General features: G+C 42.6%; 1 protein-coding gene across 2 annotated transcripts in view; it reads left to right on the plus strand.

The window, feature by feature from the left end:
- Positions 1–18,906, plus strand: part of PITPNB (phosphatidylinositol transfer protein beta) — a 64,208-nt gene that overhangs the window by 12,652 nt on the left and 32,650 nt on the right. For both annotated transcript variants that reach the window (XM_086682180.1, XM_086682181.1), the window contains exons 4-6: positions 6,562–6,659; positions 7,809–7,885; positions 9,492–9,575. In XM_086682180.1, coding sequence (XP_086538306.1) covers positions 6,562–6,659; positions 7,809–7,885; positions 9,492–9,575 — 259 coding nt within the window. The remainder of the gene's footprint in view (positions 1–6,561; positions 6,660–7,808; positions 7,886–9,491; positions 9,576–18,906) is intronic.

Genomic DNA, 18,906 nt, shown 5'->3' on the forward strand with positions numbered 1-18,906 from the left:
AAGGAACACACTGACCAGTCCTTTTGTTTTTTGTTTTCTCTCCCTTCTTGGGGAAGATCAGCTTTACTCTTTTATTCTTCATAGTAAGCATTATGTCTTCACCATCTCCAGTCAGTCCTGGATGATGCAGAATTCTTAAAGTTGTGCCAACTCCTGAATGATCTTATTCCCCAAAGATTGGAACAGCAGAGGTTTAATTGAACATCATTTTAAAATTTCATGTGGTTCCAGTAAAGACCTCATTTTTGTAGGCAAAAAAGAGTCATTTGCCAGGAACTAAAGTTATGTTCATGTTTAAAAATGAGAAGTTTAAAGTCACCTGAGAATACAAAGATCGATTATATGAGATGATTCACATCAGAGAGCATCTTTGAATAAGTATGAGATTGATAAATATCAGGCAAATATAGTAATTCATTCTTGAGTCCAGAATTAGACATCAACACAAAATTTTTTCTTTGTATATAGTTCTAAGTCTTAAATTTTGCACAGCTTGCACTTAAAAAAAATTTTTTTTTAATGTTTACTTTTGAGAAAGAGAGAGAGAGAGTGCACGCGTGATTGGGGGAGGTGTAGAGAGAGAGGGAGACAGGCTCTGAAGCATGCTCCAGGCTCTGAGCTGTCAGCACAGAGGCCAGTGCGGGGCTTGAACCAGTGAACTAACTGTGAGATCATGACTTGAGCTAAAATTGGACGCTTAACTGACTGAGCCACCCAGGCGTCCCTGCACAGTTTTCACACTTCTAAATCAAGAATGATCCTGTTCCAGAAGATTATCAGAAATAACTTCTGTTGTGTATTGTTTCCTCATTGTATGTTAACGTTTCTTATGGCTGTTGTCTTTTGTTATGTGAAAAACACTTCCTTCCCTCTCTCTTTTTGATATTTCTTCAAAACTTTATTTTATTTATTATTTAAAAAAATTTTTTTTAATGTTTGTTTATTTCTGAGACAGAGACAGAGCATGAGTGGGGGAAGGGCAGAGAGAGGGAGACACAGAATCCAAAGCAGGCTCCAGGCTCTGAGCTGTCAGCACAGAGCCCAACACGCGGGGCTCGAACTCACAAACTGTGAGATCATGACCTGAACCAAAGTTGGTCGCTCAACCGACTGAGCCACCCAGGTGCCCCTATATTTCTTCAAAACTTTAAAGCCTTGTTCTACCTCCTGAAAGTTAGCCAATTTGTGTCTGGTGATTTTACTCCTTCCCACAAATCAGGATTTTAACTCATTTTGTAAATTTTCCCCCGTTAAATCTACCCATTTTTTCCATCTCCATCCCCACCACGTTAATGCAAGTTATCATTGTCTGTTTTCTCTTGAACTTTTCCAGTTGCTTCCAGACTGATCTCTTGCTACCCATTTTTTTGGCTCTTATAAATAATGCTGTTGTGAACACTTGAGTACAAGTTTCTGTGTAGCCATATGTTTTTAGGGTGTGTATATACATGCATGCGTGCATTCTCCTACAGTTGAAATTGTTGGGTCATATGTTCACTCCTCACTTTTTGAAAAACTATCAGACTGTTTCCAAAGCCACTGCACCATTTTACATTCCCACCAACAGTGAGTGAAGGTTCCCTTGTCTCCGTATCTTTGATGATATTTGTTATTTTCAGGTTTTGTTTTGGTAATAGCCATCTTAATGGGTGTGAGATGGTGTTTCAAGGTCTTGATTTGCATATCTCTGCTGATTAATGATGTTGAGCATCTTTTCTGTGCTTACTAGTAATTTGTAGATTTTCTTTGGAGAAATATCTGTTAAAATATTTCACCTGTTTTCTAATTGCCTGTTTTGTTGTTTCTTTATATATTATAGAAACTAGCTCCATCAGATATATGATGTGCAGTTTTTTTCTCCCCCATTCTGTGAGTTTTCTTCCCACTTTCTTGATAGTATCCTTTGAAGCATAAAAAGTTGATAATTTTGAAAAAGCCCAGTTTACTTATTTTTTCTTTTGTTGTTATTTGGTGCCATACGTAAGAAACCATCGTCCAACCCAAGGTCCCAAAGATTTCCCATCTACGTTTTCTAATAAGAATTTTATAGCTTTAGCTCTTATGTGTAGATCTTTAATCCGTTTTGAGTTAATTTTTGCCACTCTTGCGCACTCCAGTTAATTTTCATTTACTGACGTGACTCTACTAAAGTGACAAAGTTTTAAGTTCTGAAAATTTAAATCTGGTTTTGTCATTCTCCTTCTTTAAGCCTTCAGTAGCTTCTCATCATACAAGGAATAAAACCCAATGCTTTTAGTCTATAAAATGGGCCTCAGTGTGATCTGTCTGCCCTCTGCTCACCTCACCATCATCATTTTGTGTCCGTCCCTCTCCTCCTATACTATAGGCTAGCCATGCCAGAGGCCTCAGAGGGACCCAAGTAGGCCACGGCTTTTGCTATTTGATGGGATTCTGGGGCTTGTCTCTTCATGTGCTGGCCCTCCTCACCCTCAGATCACTGTTGTAGTGTCACTTCCTCGGGGAGGCCTTGAGCACCCTTACCCCAGTACGTAATTGTCCAATTCTCTGTTCCTTCACTGCACTTCGGGAGAGGTATTTCACTGCCTTTGGTTATATACTGCTCTGTTTCCTGCTGCTTTCCCTGGAAGGTGAGCTCAGGGTAGGAATTGTTTGTGTACTGTTATTTACATAGCCCCTGATACAATGGACAGTAAATACTTGAGTGAATGAATGAATGAGTGAGGTGCCCAATGTATTTAAGGTATGTTTCAGTTGATTATAAAATGAAAGATTATTTTATTTGTGACAGATTAATCTGGTCTTCAGATTTTTTCATAAGGTTTTTTCTACATTTTGGTGTTTATCCACAGTAGGATGTAGGATGGAAAAATAGAAATGAACAGTTTTGCTCATTTTGTTTATAAGTAGGTATAAAACTTTCATGGGAAAAGTGCAGTTTGAAATGATTTGCCAAGGTATTACATATCTCAGGAACAAGATTTTTTAAAAAAACTATGCTCCTAGATCAGGAGTTCAGTATACATTATGGTCATTTATTACATATCTTTTAAACCACATAAGCCCTTTGTTTTCCCGTACCACTATGACAGAATTGTCTTAACCACTTAATAGGTTCACAGCCATTGTTATAGTGACGTCAGATCTTAGTATTGTCTCCACAGTTGTCTCCACAATTGTCTCTTAGTGTTGTCAACACAATTGATGACACATTTTGGTTGAATTTTTCCCTGAAGTTAGATATCCTTCGTGTGCATTTAGAATTGGGGTGGGGAAAGGGCTATGTATGACAACGTTTTGTGCTCTTGGACATTATTTTTTGCCTTAATTTTTTTTTTTAATGTTTATTTTAGAGAGAGAACGTGTGTGTGCACGTGCAGGAGGGGCAGAGAGAGAGGGAGACAGAGAATCTGAAGTAGGCTCTGCACTGTCAGCACAAGGCCTGATGTGGGGCTCAAACCCACAAGCCTTGAGATCATGACCTGAGCCGAAGTCAGATGCTCAACTGACTGAGCTACCCAGGCACCTCTATGCCTGACTCTTAAACAGCTGAATCTAGAGGTGTCTGTCTTGAGTTAAGCCCTGTCATGAATGTTGGTTTATCACAAGAGAACATTTCATGATAGTTGGGAAAACAAGAGGAGGAATGTCCTTGTTAATTTGTTTAAGGCCTACCTGCATCTTGGTAATTCAGTAAATATATGTCCCTTTTGTGAGACCCTGAGCTTCCAAAACAAATTACTTGCTAGGTAGGTTGATAAGTGAGGTAGAAAAGCCAATTACATATAAATGGTACGCTTGAACCACCTTGTTAGGAAAATTTTAAAGTTGCCACCAGTGAAGATTTTTCTCCCTTAAAGCAGAATTGAAATTTACTTACCCTGTTTATGTGTTTTCTCTGTTTAGTCCATAATTTTGATTCACTGAGGAAAGATGTTTGTTAGTATTAAATGTAAAAAGCCAGCCAGTTTGAAACAACTGGCTCAAAGGTTTGGTCATTCTTAACCAAGTCAGAACAAAATCTGTTGTTAGAATTGGTATCGTGGAAAAGTATCCTGGAAATAAGGTAATAGGCATTCGGGAGGAAAATGAAGAAATGTCAAAACTTTCTTGTAGATTTGGTTCTTGCTGGCCTTTCGTGACTACCGATTTTCTTCTGTTTGGGTCAGCAAGTTTTAGAACTTTGGATGAATGTTTAAAGTTTTTAGACTTTTGGGCACTATAGGGATAAATAGGATAGTTAAAATATGTTTCTGAGCAAGTTGACCAAATGAATCCGTGATAGATCTTTTTGTCATACTCAGATGGATAGGTAATCTGGTAGCTGTGTTTAGAAAATCACCCATGTGTGTTACATTATACCCCGAATGGACCTCTCCCACAGTTGAAGGGATTTTGGTACCAGTTCTTCAGCAATGAAAGAAGTAATATGGACTTGTTGACTTTTAAGGTGAAAGTATTTTCGGTTTCTTAGCTTTTTTTTTTATGAAGTCATGCCCCTTTACGTGAGTCTTCCCAAGATTTGGAAAGAATGAGTGCTCAAAGAATTAGTTCCTCCTTATTACTATCTTTTCGGGATGTAAAGGCACAGGTAAATCTCTTTATGCCTTTGGAATCTTGCTCTAATGTTGTATGTCATGGTGCTTCAGCTTTTCTTTTCCAGTGGTTTAATGTGCCACAGGAGGGGAAGCTCCAAGTCATATGCACATTCTTATGTACTGAGGAGACAGTGGAAGGGCTGTCCACCTCTTCTGTCACTGCATGGCTCTCTGGCTGGTGGGGTTCCTTTCATTGACCTTGCTTAGCTTCCAGAATTCAACAGGTGTGTGGGGGGGGGGTCCTCTGGTCAACTGCTGATTCTTAGGAGACAGAAGTCCTCTCTGGGGCCCAAGTTTCCCTAGTTTGTTCTTTCTCTTACTTTAGGAAATCAAGTTGTGTTTTGAAAGTTCTCAGAGAAGCAACTTGGATGCAGAAGAGAGTGTATAGGACTTCAAGTTGGAGGATATAGTTTTGACCTGCAATTAGCCACTTAAATGCTGGTTATATGAAATAATAAATTAACGTGTACCTCACAGCGCTATTGGATATAAGAGAAGAAAGGCACGTTGAAAGTACTCAGCTCCAGGTCAACTGATAATTAAAAAGCAGTACGTCCTGTTAATTGGGCTCTCACTGTACTATGCAATGTGCTGAACACATTACAGGTGTTATCTGATTGGATCCTCCCAATAACCCTGCAAAGTTAGGTAATAGGGACTCTGTTCAACTCATGAGCAAGTTCAGAGAGCCAAGTAATGTGTCCAGTGTCCCACAGCTTCTAAGTGGTGATGTTGGGATTTAAATCCGATCTGGATAAAAAGCCTGTGCCCATAAAACTGCCTTCTTTACAGTAGGCTTGAGCCATTAAGAGTGGTCATTTCAAGGGTGTCTGGATGGCTCAGTCTTGGTTAAGTGTCTGGACTCTTGATTTCAGCTCAGGTCATGATCTCACGGTTTGTGAGTTCAAGCCCCGCATCAGGCTCTATGCTGAAGTGCAGAGCCTGCTTGGGATTCTCTCTCTCCCTCTCTTTCTGCCCCTCCCCTGCTTGTGCTCCCCCCACCCCCTATCTCTCAAAATAAATAAAATAAAAAATAAAAAAGTGGTCGTTTCATGTACATTTCTTTGAGGACTGGAAAGACTGATTTTCCCATTTGTTGGTTAGCCAGTTGTGTTTTTTATTTGTAATGTATCCCTGCGTGTCTTTTGCCCACTTACTGTTGGGATCTTTGCTGACTGTCCTATGAATTGGCACAAACTCCTGTATTATGTACTTAACCTTCTTCCAGCTATACTTGAGGCAGCAAATAACATTCATCTTCCAGACATATAAAATTTTATATTTGATATGCTTTAGATGTTTTTCATTTTGTTTTTGAGAGAGGGAGGGTATGAGCAGGGGAGGGGCAGAGATCAGAAGCAGACTGCACTGACAGCAGCAAGCCCAGTGCGAGGCTCAGACTCACCAACTGTGAGATCATGACCTGAACTGAAGTTGGACGCCTACCTGACTAAGCCATCCAAGCGCCCCTGTACTCGATATGTTTTACTATCACATTTCTACATGGGTCCTTCACATTGTCATTTTTCTTTAGGTTTATTCTGTACAATCTACTTGAAAGCTTTTATTCAGAGACACTCCAATATTCTGGGGGCTGTTTTGTGTTCCACAGTGAGTGTGGTCTATCTAAACCACGTAAGAGAACTTCTGTGCTGTATTATATGCAGGTTGAATAGCCTCAGTTAACTTTTGGATTTCATATCAGGGAGTAGGGCAGAAGCCCAACACAAACTTGTTTCTTTTCTCCCCCCTTAAATCCTGCATACAGTTAAATGTTCCTAATCATTTTGTTGTTTTTACATTAATTTTCCACTTAGTTACTTTGGGATTGAAAATAAAACTGTTGATAACAGTCTTGAACATGGATTATGAAACTCAGAACGTAATCACTGTTGACGATGGTACTCCTTGAACTAGCCCTGTGGATGCCAACAAAGAAGGAATGGTAGTACTGAAAATACATTCACTATTTCTCTCCTCACAGCAAAGTTCCTGCATTCGTGAGGATGATTGCTCCAGAGGGCTCCTTGGTATTTCACGAGAAAGCCTGGAACGCATACCCCTACTGTAGAACAAGTAAGCCTGGTCCATGGCAGCCGTTCTACCCCTCCGCCCCACTGCTCAGGGGGAGAGGGACTCCCAGTATCGAGGCCTTTGAGAAGGGTGACACCTGAGAAAGCCCTCTGTGGGGTTCTTGGGGAGTCACGGCAGGTGCTGTGGCAGAGGAGAGATTGCACTGCGTTCCTCTCCTGAGACCTTTGTGAGGGGCATTGATTCATTCCCTGCTGACAGCCACCTGGAGGTCCTTGCTGATGGCACTGGCTCCAGGGGTGAGACCTTAAAGGTCATCCGCACTCAAAAATGTCTTTCGGTGTAGTTTCAATAGTATTGTACTCATCTTGCCACATAATAGGGGAGGAATATGGCAGACTTCTGAAACAGTTTCCTGTTGTTTGCTAAATTAGCCTTAAAGTGATGTATTGCTTTTGTGACCTTATTCCTTTTACCATTGTTTTAAAATTATATTATTAATTTCATAACCTAAGGTATCCTGTAGTGTCACTCGTGTAGAAACTTTGCAGACGTGAACTACTAATTGTTCTGTGTTTTCAGGTAGTTTAATCTGCGTGATATTAAGTAATATGACAGATTGTTTTGACTTTGATTAATATTCTGAAATTTTTCCCCTTTTATTGCCTACCTGCCCATTATGACTCAGTTGTAACGGTGAGTAAAACTATTTTCGTGTCACATACTCTGCATCTTTAAATTTTGCTTTACATAGTTTATTTTCAGTCATTGCTTACTTTTCAAATTAAAACTGTCCAACGCTGCATGGCTCCTCTGTGCTCTTTCCACCAGCCCACACTCTCCCGCATGTTCCCAGTTAATGGGGTTTTTTTCCAGCCTTGTCTCAAACTCTCCCCGTTGACTTTATTTTGCTTCTGCTGCTTCCTTTGAATGCCGTATTTGCTCACCAAACCTCTCAGCTTCTTTAATATTAGCCCTGTATGCTGCATGACAAGTAGAGTTGTTTAAATTATTTAAAAGCATGCAGCATTTGGTTTGCCTGGTGAGTCTATAAAAATAGGCAGCTAGTGATTCTTTGTCACTTGAGGATCAGTCTTAGAGAGTCAAAGCGCAGATGCTTACGCTGGGGAAGGCTCCCGCAGACAAAAGCCCCAAAGAACCGGTGAAAGATCACTGTTATTTTGCTGTTGTGTTTTCTACAGAATGAATATATGAAAGATGATTTCTTCATTAAAATTGAAACATGGCACAAACCAGACTTGGGAACATTAGAAAATGTAAGTTTCAACTCTGGGCTTTCAGTGCAGAAGCCCCTGGAAATGGGAATAACGTAGTCCATTTTGTCATGGACAGACCATTTGTCACCAGGGTGATCTACCTTAGACCTACCTGGACACACCAGGGTGCGTTCGATTGCGGTGAGGCAGGCAAGCAGCCAGCGACAGACGGGCTTTCCCTGTCAGTCCCCTTGCTTTGGTGAGAGAGTGGACTGGTGAGGTTGCCGTTTTTTATCTGGGACAGGGAGAGCAGAGATAAAATTCACAGATCATCCCCAAACCGATTTTAGCCATTAATTTCAGGTTTTTTTCACCTTTTCATCTCTATGTTTGCCAGAGCTACTCTACAAAGCAAACTTGACTGCTTTAATTTTCACCTCTGCTCCACTTGGCTGGGGCTGGGTTGATGTCAGAGAAATGGCCAAAAGGCGAGAGGGAAGAGCAGCTTTCAATATTTTATAAAAATGTTGACAAGCTTCTGGTTTTCACAAGTTGGTGCATATTTATCCCTAAAATAAATTTCAAGAAAATCATTATTTAGGACTCAATGTAATCATTAACTTTTGATGAGGCTTGTCAAAGAATTTGGGGAGGCGTCTGGTATAGATTGATGCCCTTGGCCCAGTGGCTGTCCAAAGTGTGGCCTCAGGACCAGGAGCAGCATCTGGGAGCTTGTTAGAAGTGCACCTTCTCAGCCTCCATCCCATACCTATTGAACTAAAATCCCCGGTTGGGGGGTCCAGCGTCCTCTGTGTTGTGGTGCACGCTCCAGTTTGAGAACTACTGTCCAGCCTTGTGCTGCGCTGTTATAGGAGAGAAAGTTCGTGTTATGGTAGATTCTGCTTTTATGTGATTGGTGCCAATTAATAGAACTTTTGAATTATGACTTGTATTTGATTTGAGTTCTTCTTCCTGAAGATCATTTGACATTTCCTGTTGTTTTTTTCATCGTGATTCTAAAATTCCGAGTCTAAATGAGAAGATTTGGTATGCTGCAGTCAATGTATGAGTTCACGTACCTTTTCCAGCTCTCAAATGGGCGTATCTGTGGCGGTTTTTAAACCGTTCTTAATTGGTTCATAGAGGGAGTTTCAGAAATAAATGATTAATCAACACAAGGAATGGAGGAATTGATGATCCTACTGAAACTGGAAAGCTTTAGGATAATCAGATTCAGGATAGGTTTTAAACCACACAGTGCAGTTTCTTGCAGTCTAATATGTCACCTTATGTTTATCTAGGACTCAAGGCTTGCAAGAACATTGTTGTGTATCGTTGGGTTGAACATAGGTTCGGTACATTTGGTTATATGGCTCATGTCTAAGGACTACCAGGAAGTAATGGTGATGGGTTTCTGTTAATCGGCAGCATCCTCACACCTCCCCCTTCCCCACACTTATTTTTTAGGGCTACAGGGGGTAAAAGATTTGTAGATCCCTTAAGACTTCAGACAACTAATTTAGTGAGGTAGGAATTTGGGTTTCTTTTATTCTTCATAATGTGCTCCAAAAGGCTCAGATAAAGAATATATATATAACTGTAGTAGTTTTGTCTAGTAAGAATAGTCTACAGTTTGTTGTGTCTCATTTATCTTTGTCATTTTTAGGTACACGGTTTAGATCCGAACACGTGGAAAACTGTTGAAATTGTCCACATAGATATTGCAGATCGAAGTCAAGTTGAACCAGCAGTAAGTACTGCATAGTCCTCCGTGACATTTTAACCTGCTGCCTCTTAAATCTAAAAATGATCTTCACTCTTCCTTTTACGGCCTGCATTTCTACACTGAAATGAGTCTGGAGGTCAGGTGTCGGTCCGTACAACAAAAAGACCAGCGAGTAGGAGAGACGGTTGTCTTTATTGTGGATTTCACCTTTACACAAATGATCTCTTTGAGAAATGCTGGTATACCTGAGATATATAGAGGTTTGTTTTCATTGGGGGGGGAAGGGACTAACATTATTTTACAAAAGAATTCTCCCTTGAACTTCTATAAATAATGCGGGTCCCTTATACTTTTAAAGTGTGGCTGGGGCGCCTGGGTGGCGCAGTCGGTTAAGCGTCCGACTTCAGCCAGGTCACGATCTCGCAGTCTGTGAGTTCGAGCCCCGCATCAGGCTCTGGGCTGATGGCTGGGAGCCTGGAGCCTGTTTCCGATTCTGTGTCTCCCTCTCTCTCTGCCCCTCCCCCGTTCATGCTCTGTCTCTCTCTCTCCCCAAAATAAATAAAAAACGTTGAAAAAAAAAAATTTTTAAGTGTGGTTAAGAAAGCTTAACAGTTGTACAGCTTCCTAATCTTGATTTTTACTAGATGTAAATATTTGTACTTTAGGCTTTTGACTTAATAAAAACACCCCCCGCCCCCAAAGGTGAAGACCTGCATTCTCCCAAAGTAAGACCCTTGTATTACTCTGCTGCAGCTTGTGAAAATTAACTCAGTTCTTATCTTGGAGTGTGCTGGGTGCTGCTTGGTTTTGCAGGGCACAGTTGTGGACTTTTTATATGTTAAGATAACCAGTGACCCTTTTCCTGCTAGTCCAGAGAGCAGAAGCTTTGAAACAAGAGTGGCAGGCATCCCTTCTTTCTGTCACGGGAAAGCCCAGTGTATTCAGTTAGATTTTTATTTCATGGCCTTTCCGTTTCATTTTCAGTGCTTATTGTCTGAACCTGAGCAGCGTTGTAAGTTGAACAGAAATAACCTCAACAAGTGCCTGGATGGCTCAGTCAGTTAAGTGTCTGACTCTTGGTTTTGGCTCAGGTCATGATCTCATTGTTGGTGGCATTGAGCCCTGCATCAGGCTCCGTGCTGACAGCGTGGAGCCTGCTTGGGATTCTCTCCCTCTCCCTCTCCCTCTCCCTCTCCCTCTCCCTCTCCCTCTCCCTCTCCCTCTCCCTCTGCGCTTCCCTGCTCATGCTCTATCAAAATAAATAAGCTTAAAAAACAAACAAACCCCAACACTAAATGTCTGGTTTTGCTGTTGCAACTTAAAAGTAACCCTTCTAAAATAGAGGTCTCCCACCTTTTCTCTGCAATCACTGGGGTCGAGACTGCCAGCAGTGACCTGCTAGACTGGATCCTGTTTTGTTAGGATATCCTCCCTTAATAGAAATGTAAGCACTAATGAGAGACCCTTGTCATAGAACTTCTTAAATTTTAGTTGTGCTATGATTTGAAGTTATTTTCAGTTCTAAGGAGAATTCCACCTTTGAAATGATATAGGATTTTTTTTTTTTTAATCCTCAGAAGTGAATGTATTTTCTGTTTTAAAAACAATATTCAAGCGTCTGTTTTGCCTTTTTTTCCCTCTGTGTCTTTTCCAGCCACGATTCACTGAGTGTGAAAGAATGGTGGTAGGAGGACAGTGCTTGGGAGTGAGCAGTGCGTGAGTCGGTTAGTGGGCGGGGGCAGGCTGACCTACATGCCTGCACCGACAGATCACCAGATCATGCCGAGCAGCCATACGGGTGCCCCAGGGAAGGCATTCAGGTGGTATTGTTGGTGTTTGGAAAAGTTGTGCTGGCCAGACAAAATGATCGGATCTTGTGGTTCATGGGTTTGCATTCCAGGTTGTTCTCCTGCAGAATACAAGACACCTTTGGTCTTGCTGGCGTCATAAGAGCGGTTCTTTGTTCTTGTTCTCAGGCTAAAATGGGTGCTCAGTGTTTGCAGGCATGAATGCAAGTGGGAAGAGCAGTGAAGGCTGATTGTGCAAGAACCCTGGAGGCCCTTGGTCTCATGCCTTCGACCCCAGGCCAGCCTTCAGCGAGGAGAGAAAAGGCACTGTTGGCCCCGAGGACACATGACAACAGCACTTGAGATAGCTGCTGCGCTAAGGCTGAGCGGGTGCTTCCCTGTGTGGAATGTTGTTTAGGATGGATCCGTAGGGAAAGAGCTGGATTGGGCCCAAATGAGAAGAGTCTATATCGTGAGTCCATGGAGCCGTGACTAAAAACATACATTCTGAAACTAGATTGGCTTCAGATTCAAATTTTGAGGTTCTGCCACCTGCTGGCTATTCAGTCTTGGATGGGTTGCTTACTCTCTCTCTCTCTGCCTGATTATCTCACAGCGTTAAATGTGAGCACTTAGAGCACCACCTAGTTTAATAAATGTTCGCCATTATTGTCCATAGTTGTGCAGGAGTTCTGAGACCTGTGTTCAAACCAAGCATTGTTGGGGAGTAAATAAATATGTATATGTGGTTTTATTACTCAGTGTTCGTAGCTCCTGTTTTCCAAGTTACGTTTTAGAGATTAGTGAGATAGAAATTTATTTTAAAGTTTACTGAATTCACAGTACTTTTGAGTTGAAGCACACATAACATTTACCATTTTAACCACTTTAAAATGGACAGTTCAGTGGCATTTTGTACAAGTATATTCTCACCATCGCCATTACCCAGTTTCAGAACGTCTTCATCACTCCGAAAGGACGCCCTGCACCCATTGACGGTCACTCCCTTCTCTGCCTTCTCCCCAGCCGTTGGCTACCACTAATCTGTTTTCTGTTTTCATGGATTTACCTCTGCTGGATAATTCATAGAAGTGGACTTCATAACAGTACATGACCTTCTGTGTCTGGCTTCTGTTACTTCGGCGTGTTTTCATCCTCGTTGTAGGATGTGCCATCACTTCATTTCTTTTTATGGCTGATAACAGTCCAGTCTGTTTATGTGCTCATCTGTGCATGGACATTGGGTTGTTTCCACCTTGTGGCTCTTGTAACTGGTGCTGCTGTGGACATTGTGTCACAGTAGTTGTTTATGTGTTTTGTCAGTTGTGAATACTAAAAATACAGCTCATACCATGTAGGGATGCTCAGATCTTTTGACGTCACAAAAGGAACCCTGACATACACATTTACTGCTGTGAAAGGGGAGAACGGAACTCTATGCTGGGAGGTGAGGATACTCTGAGCAGTTGTAAACCCAGGGGTGTGTGAAGCCCTGGTGGGCGGGGGGTGAATTGTGGGGCCGGTGCCCATCCCAGCAAGGAGGTAGGGAAGAGACGTAGTGGGGCAGGGGCTCTGGGTCTGCCCTTTTCTTCTACTCATCTTCTTCTTTCCACACTTCAGGCACAGACATTCACCCTGACACCCTCCCTTCAGCTTCCACCCCATCTATTTGGCCATGAATAGTTAATGTTTGTCCTAGGATTAGCGTCTAATGCAAACATCTGGACCACCTGGCCATCTTTACTTCTTAACCAGATCCACTTTGGTTTTCTGTTTTGATTGGTTCATTTGATTCTGCTCTTTCATGTTCCTTAAAAATTCTGGTCTATGGTGTTGGGAAAAGTACACATTTGCAGTTCTCAAATGACAGCGTTGTCTTAGCAGTCCACAGGTACTGAGTGCCTGCTCTGTGCTGCTGGACTAGCCCTGCAGTAGCTGTCCAGGGTGGTACAGAACCTCCCAGAGGCTTGCAATCTGACTGAGACCAGCCCAGTGCAGTGAAACGGTGAACAAACGGCAGAGCCTCATGCATGGTCCAAAGTGCTGCAGGATTTCAGAGAGAAGAACAGTGTGTGAGGACGAAAATCTGGGAAGACCGAATGGAGGAGGCGTAACATGAGGAAAAGTACGATTTGATGGGTGGAATAGTCTACTCCCACCCTCATTACTTTTTTCTCTCTTACCCTCATTACTCTGACATTGTAAGTTTGTTTGTTTTTCTCTTCTCCCTAAGTAGAGATTGCACCATGGAGGGAAGCGTCTTTTTTACTCTTAATTGTCGTCTTCCCAGCTCCTTGAACAGTGCCTGAGCTATGTTAGGTAGTCAGTGAATGAAGGCATTGTAGGCAAGTGGAGGTGCAGGTGCGTTATCCGACACTGAGGGGAAAGTTGGAATAGTTTTTAGAGTCGAAGGGGACCTGAGCTACCTCAGCCTCATTGCTTTCAGACCGTGTTTTGTGTAATCCTAAGAATTTCTTGGAGCTCACCAGTTTCTCTGGCTGTCAGGATGGAGTGACTAGAACATGGGGCTGAGGAGTTCCCTCTGTCCCTCTCTCCCAGCATAGTCCTGCCTGTCTGACATTAGTCTTCACCATAAAATGGACTTTGAACACATAGTTCTGCAGCCACAGAAAGTTTGATTTTGGGGCTAACCACCCTGTTTTACAAGTCAGGAAACTGAAGCCCAGGTAAACGAGTCTTTTCCCAAGATCGTTTAGCCACTGCCAGCAATGGAAATTCTGACTCTCAATCCAGAGTTCTTTCCACCGATTTTCCAGTCTTCCGTTTCAGAGCTAAGGCCCTGCTTTGTCACTCGTCAAGCTGCTGGCTTCGTTTCCCCGCTATTTGTTCTGTTCTGCCTTCCGGTACTCCTTCCTCTCTGTCTGAGGCCTGTGTGTCCTGAGGGTCAGACGGCATTTCTTCCAGGGAGATTTCATTCACGTTGGAATCCTCTACCCTTCTGCTCTTACTCGTTTCATTGATGTATCTTGGTCTCCATGTTCTCAAACTCATCCCCTTTTCAGAGTGAGGACTTCATCAGCATTTGTTGAGTGAACCCGATGAGCTTGAGAATGATGATGAAACTAATCTTTGTGAGTCAAGACATTTTATAAAATCAGTTTGATGTTAACTTGACACCTGGGTTGGCAAGGAGGGAGAAGAAACAGGCACCCACTTACATTGCCCCTGGGTGTGTAAATCGGCACAACCTGTTTCGCGGAATTACAAATGTACACGCCCTTTGACCCAGCAGAATTCCATTCTAGGAATTGATCCTACTCAGTATGAAGTGACAAAGGTATAAACGTATGACTGGAAACAGTCTGACGTCTAAATGTTTCTCCATCAACAGGGACTAAAAACCTTATGGGTCACCTGTATAGTGGAGTTCAGTTTGATCATTAAGAGGGAGTGAGCTCTATTTGTACTGATCAGGAATCCTTCACAAGGTAATGTGGGAGAAAGATAAAAAAGAGTACGTATAGGATGCTTCCATTTGTAAGAGCGTAAAAGGGAGAAAAATAGATCTGTATGCATGTACTTGCTCATGTATGAGACAGTCGGGAAGAAAGTGAAAGGCGGTAGTGATTCCTTCATGAACGGTGGTGAGGGAGCCAGATGGCTGGGGAACGGGGTGGAAGAGTTGAGGTCTGTCGGACGTGTGTGCAGCGAACTGTTGGGGGACGTCTTCTTGCTTAGTGTATCGGTTTTCTGTTGCTGCACGACGCCTCACAAATTTGGTGGCCAGGGAAGGCAACCTCATCGAAGGAGTGCCAGCCTTGTGCCGCACATATGTAGTCTGCTGGTGAGAAGCATGTCATGGGTTCCACCAGTGCTTGGGGGAGGAGCTTGTACAGGAGTGTGACTCGTTGTGGGAGTCCTCTTGGGACACGTCTGCCATGCCATCGGTCAATTTTTAGTACCTAAACCTCGCTCTTCAAGGATTAAAGTGAACACTAGAATCAAGAGTTTAGTAACTATGGACCAACGATGTGGATTTTTAGTAGGGAGACCTTGTGAGGGTGTGGTGATCTCTCAAGAGTTCAGGCTGTGGCACCTTAACCCCTGGAGGTTTTGGTCTCAGTCTGACTGAATCCATGATTTTCATCTGGTTGGTAATGAACTCTGGTTTTTCTTGAATGAGCTAGTTTTTCTAAAAACTTCTTGAATGACTGAATTTCTTTCCTGCTTATTAACATGCTTTAAAAGAAATAAAAGCAGTTAATTAGTAATTTTGAGAGGATTAATAGCCAGGTCTCCTCTCCAATCAGGAGTAATGTGAAATAGTTGGGAGTTCAGGAAACCCAAGAATTTGGGGGCTGCCTGGGTGGCTCAGTCGGTTAAGCGTTTGACTGGATTTCTGCTCAGGTCATGATCTCAGTTTGTGGGATTGAGCTCCATGTTAGGCTCTGTGCTGCTGGTGTGGAGCCTGCTTAGGATTCTCTCTCTTCTCTCTGCCCCTCCTCACTCACGCATGCATGCTTCTGCACACTTTCTCAAAAGTAAATAAAATGAGCTTTATTAAAAAAAAAAAAAACAAACCCAACCCAAGAATTTGCAAGTGAATCTTGACTGTTAACTCCACCTGGTGGGGGGTTTCTGTCACTGCAGGGGGATTTAACACAAATACAGCCCTGGACAGTTTAATTCAGAGTGACTGTTGATTACTTTAAGGATCAACTCTGCTGGGTTGCTGGTGTCAGACAGCTCATATATCACTCTTGTTGTAGACTTTGCTGTTTTTTGCTTGTGCTTATGAACTGTACCTCACTGTACACAGAAAGGATGTGATAAGACCCACAGAGTAACTAAATATTTGAGTGGCTCCTTTGACATAATTTACATATTTGAAGAGTGACATTGCCACAATAACTCTAGGAACAAGAATTTGACCCAAGGTCACAGTAATTTGCATATATATATACACACACACACACACACACACATACATATATATAAATATATGGTTTATCCACTTTTTTTGTTGATTACTTATGGAAAGTCTGTATAGGACTGTTACTATAGCCACCATTCTCTGTAGCTTCCTAGAAGATACATGATTGCCTAATGAAACAAGCTAAGGATTCTGGGATGTCTGCATAAACGTCTCCTCTCTGCCTTCCCCGTTTCCTTTGGCCACTATTCAAAACTGGTTTCCTGTTTTGGGGGAAAGAGGCATTGTAGTGAAGTATTAAGGTGTTCCATCCCTTAAGAACGAAGCTACCTTCTGCTTGGCAAGCCATTCCAGGAGAACACATCCCTGAGCCCCCTCCCCTCCTCCATCCCCACACCGTCCCAGCCCCTCTTCCATTTCAGATCTAACCTTGGCATGGCTCCTGAAAAGCCTTTGTCTTTTCCACAGTAAATTGGGTACCCTTTGGGGGCCCAGACTCTGTTGTACCTCATCGTCTCTGTGTTTCCAGGAGATGATGAGGTACGACATCATCTCTTTCTTTCCAGCAAGATGCTCAGTGCATGATACCGAGTGAACTTTTAATAAAGGCTTGGTGAATCAAAAAGAATTTGCAGATTTTTTTCCTTTGTGTTGTCTAAAAAAAAGAAGGGGGAGAAGACAGTTTGGAGGAATTGATGTTTTTATCATTCAAATATTGAATGAACAAAATGCTGCTTTAGTTCCTTCTTTACTAATCTTAGGTGATGAAGTAGGTGATATGCTCTCGGTTCTAAAAATTCATTTCTGAATGAGCAAATACCTTTCTGTTAGATTGAAAAGTGTTTTAGTTAGATCACATTGTAATGAATCAAGGTTTTCTCTATCATACGGAAGATACCAGAATATATATATGTTTTTTTAAATTTTTACAGTTGTTGTTGATACAGAACCACAATAAAAAAAGTTGAGATTTCTTTAAATGTCCTGATGAAATGCACATGCATATCTTCAACTCATTTCCAAAATATATACAAATGAGTCAGTTGACATCTGCTTCTGCTTTTTTTTTTTTTTTTTTTTAAGGTATAAATGTGAATCTGGCCCCTTTTAATCATCTCCAGCACTTTGTCTAAGTAGCTTTTCATGATTTGTATACAAAAGTCACTTCCCAGGAGAGGAAGACCCTTTAAAGTGTAAGCCGAAGTGTACACACGATTAACATCAGAGAGACCTTCGTTTTTGGAAGTAATTTGAAAGAAAATGAGCACGGTTTAAAAAACAGAAAGAAATTGGAACCACATTTTTAGGTATTTATGTGGAACCAGAAAGGACTGTATCAGCCTTCCTCTGTAGTATCTGCTTCCTCTGTAGTATATGCTGTGACTTTATTGTTATTTCCAAGAATTGATTTAAGTAGAAGTAGTGTTTAAATCAGGATTTTAAGGCTCACAGGTCTCAAAATGACTTAGTTGAACATCTGTTTTTTAAGTGTCAGTAATAAGCGAATACTTGTAGGAAAGCATTGTTTGGAAGACGTAGTATAAAAGTACAGATCTATTCCCTGTTAAAATGCAGCTCATATAAAGAGGGAATGAGTTTTTTTTCCCTCCTATTTCAGCATGTTGGAGTGTATCCACTTGTGGTGAAAGATTTTTCCCAGATGAGGCATTTCAGAACCAAGACGTGCCCAGTTTTGTGACTGTAGTGGTGTTTCACCACACCAGGTTGTGTCTGGGTCACAGAAAGGATGTGGAGGGTGTGCTCCGACTGATGGGGTTCGGGGTTCTTCCCTGGGGACTTCCCTAGAGAGCTTGAAGGAGCCCCTTTGAATGTGAGTGACCCAGTAGGCTTGTGCTCCTAAACTAAAGCTCAGATTTCATGCCTCTTCTTTCTTTTGTTCTTTCTGACCTTCCTTTTAACCTCTTGTTACTCATTACCCTCAGTCCCTTCATCCCGACCTGCCTGTGAGTGTAACTGCCCCGTCGGATTTACCCCAACTCTCCGCCTTTTCTCCCAGTCCCTGTCATTTGCAGATGCCCCCCTGGGGGGCGGTGGGGAGGGCGTGACTTGAAGCTGCTCTGCAGCCCTGATGCCTGCCTGACAGAGCTGGACATCCTGAGCTCTGGGCCTTGGGTCCCCACACACTGCTCAAGTCTGGACTGCCCTCTGGGCCACCTCTTGGCAGTAGAACCCTTCTCCCCAGCAGCTTTTCCAGCCTAGCGCCTGGAGTAACACGTGGCTCCACTCCCTTGTCACAGTGGGGTCCTCCACACTCCAGGGGACCCTGACACTCCCAGGTGAGGGCGTGGGCTGCCAGTCCAGCTCACCCTTCCTGGAAGTTCCTGGAATCCAGCCCATTCAGCCTCACCCCCCTTGTTTGTTTTCCTTTGGAGAAGACCCCCCCCCCCCCCACCGTGGCTAGGGGGGCAGGTCTGTACTTGTGGGAGTCCCAGTTGTGGGCTGGATCTGCTCACAGGTCCAGTTCTCTGACCATTGGAAGCAAAGAGGTTCTTTTCAGGGCTTCTGAGGCCTTCTGGGGAGCCTTGTAACTAACTCCCAAGCCTGCCTCTCAGTGCCTTAGCTAGGACTCCAGCCAAAACGCTTAAGTCCCTTTCCTTTCAAGCTTGGTCTGTCCAGGGACAGCTTGTTAGAAATGCAGATTTTTAGCTTCCTC

This window comes from Puma concolor, chromosome D3 (genome assembly GCF_028749965.1).
Source record: "Puma concolor isolate L17-30 chromosome D3, mPumCon1.1.hap2, whole genome shotgun sequence".
Lineage (NCBI taxonomy): Eukaryota > Metazoa > Chordata > Mammalia > Carnivora > Felidae > Puma > Puma concolor.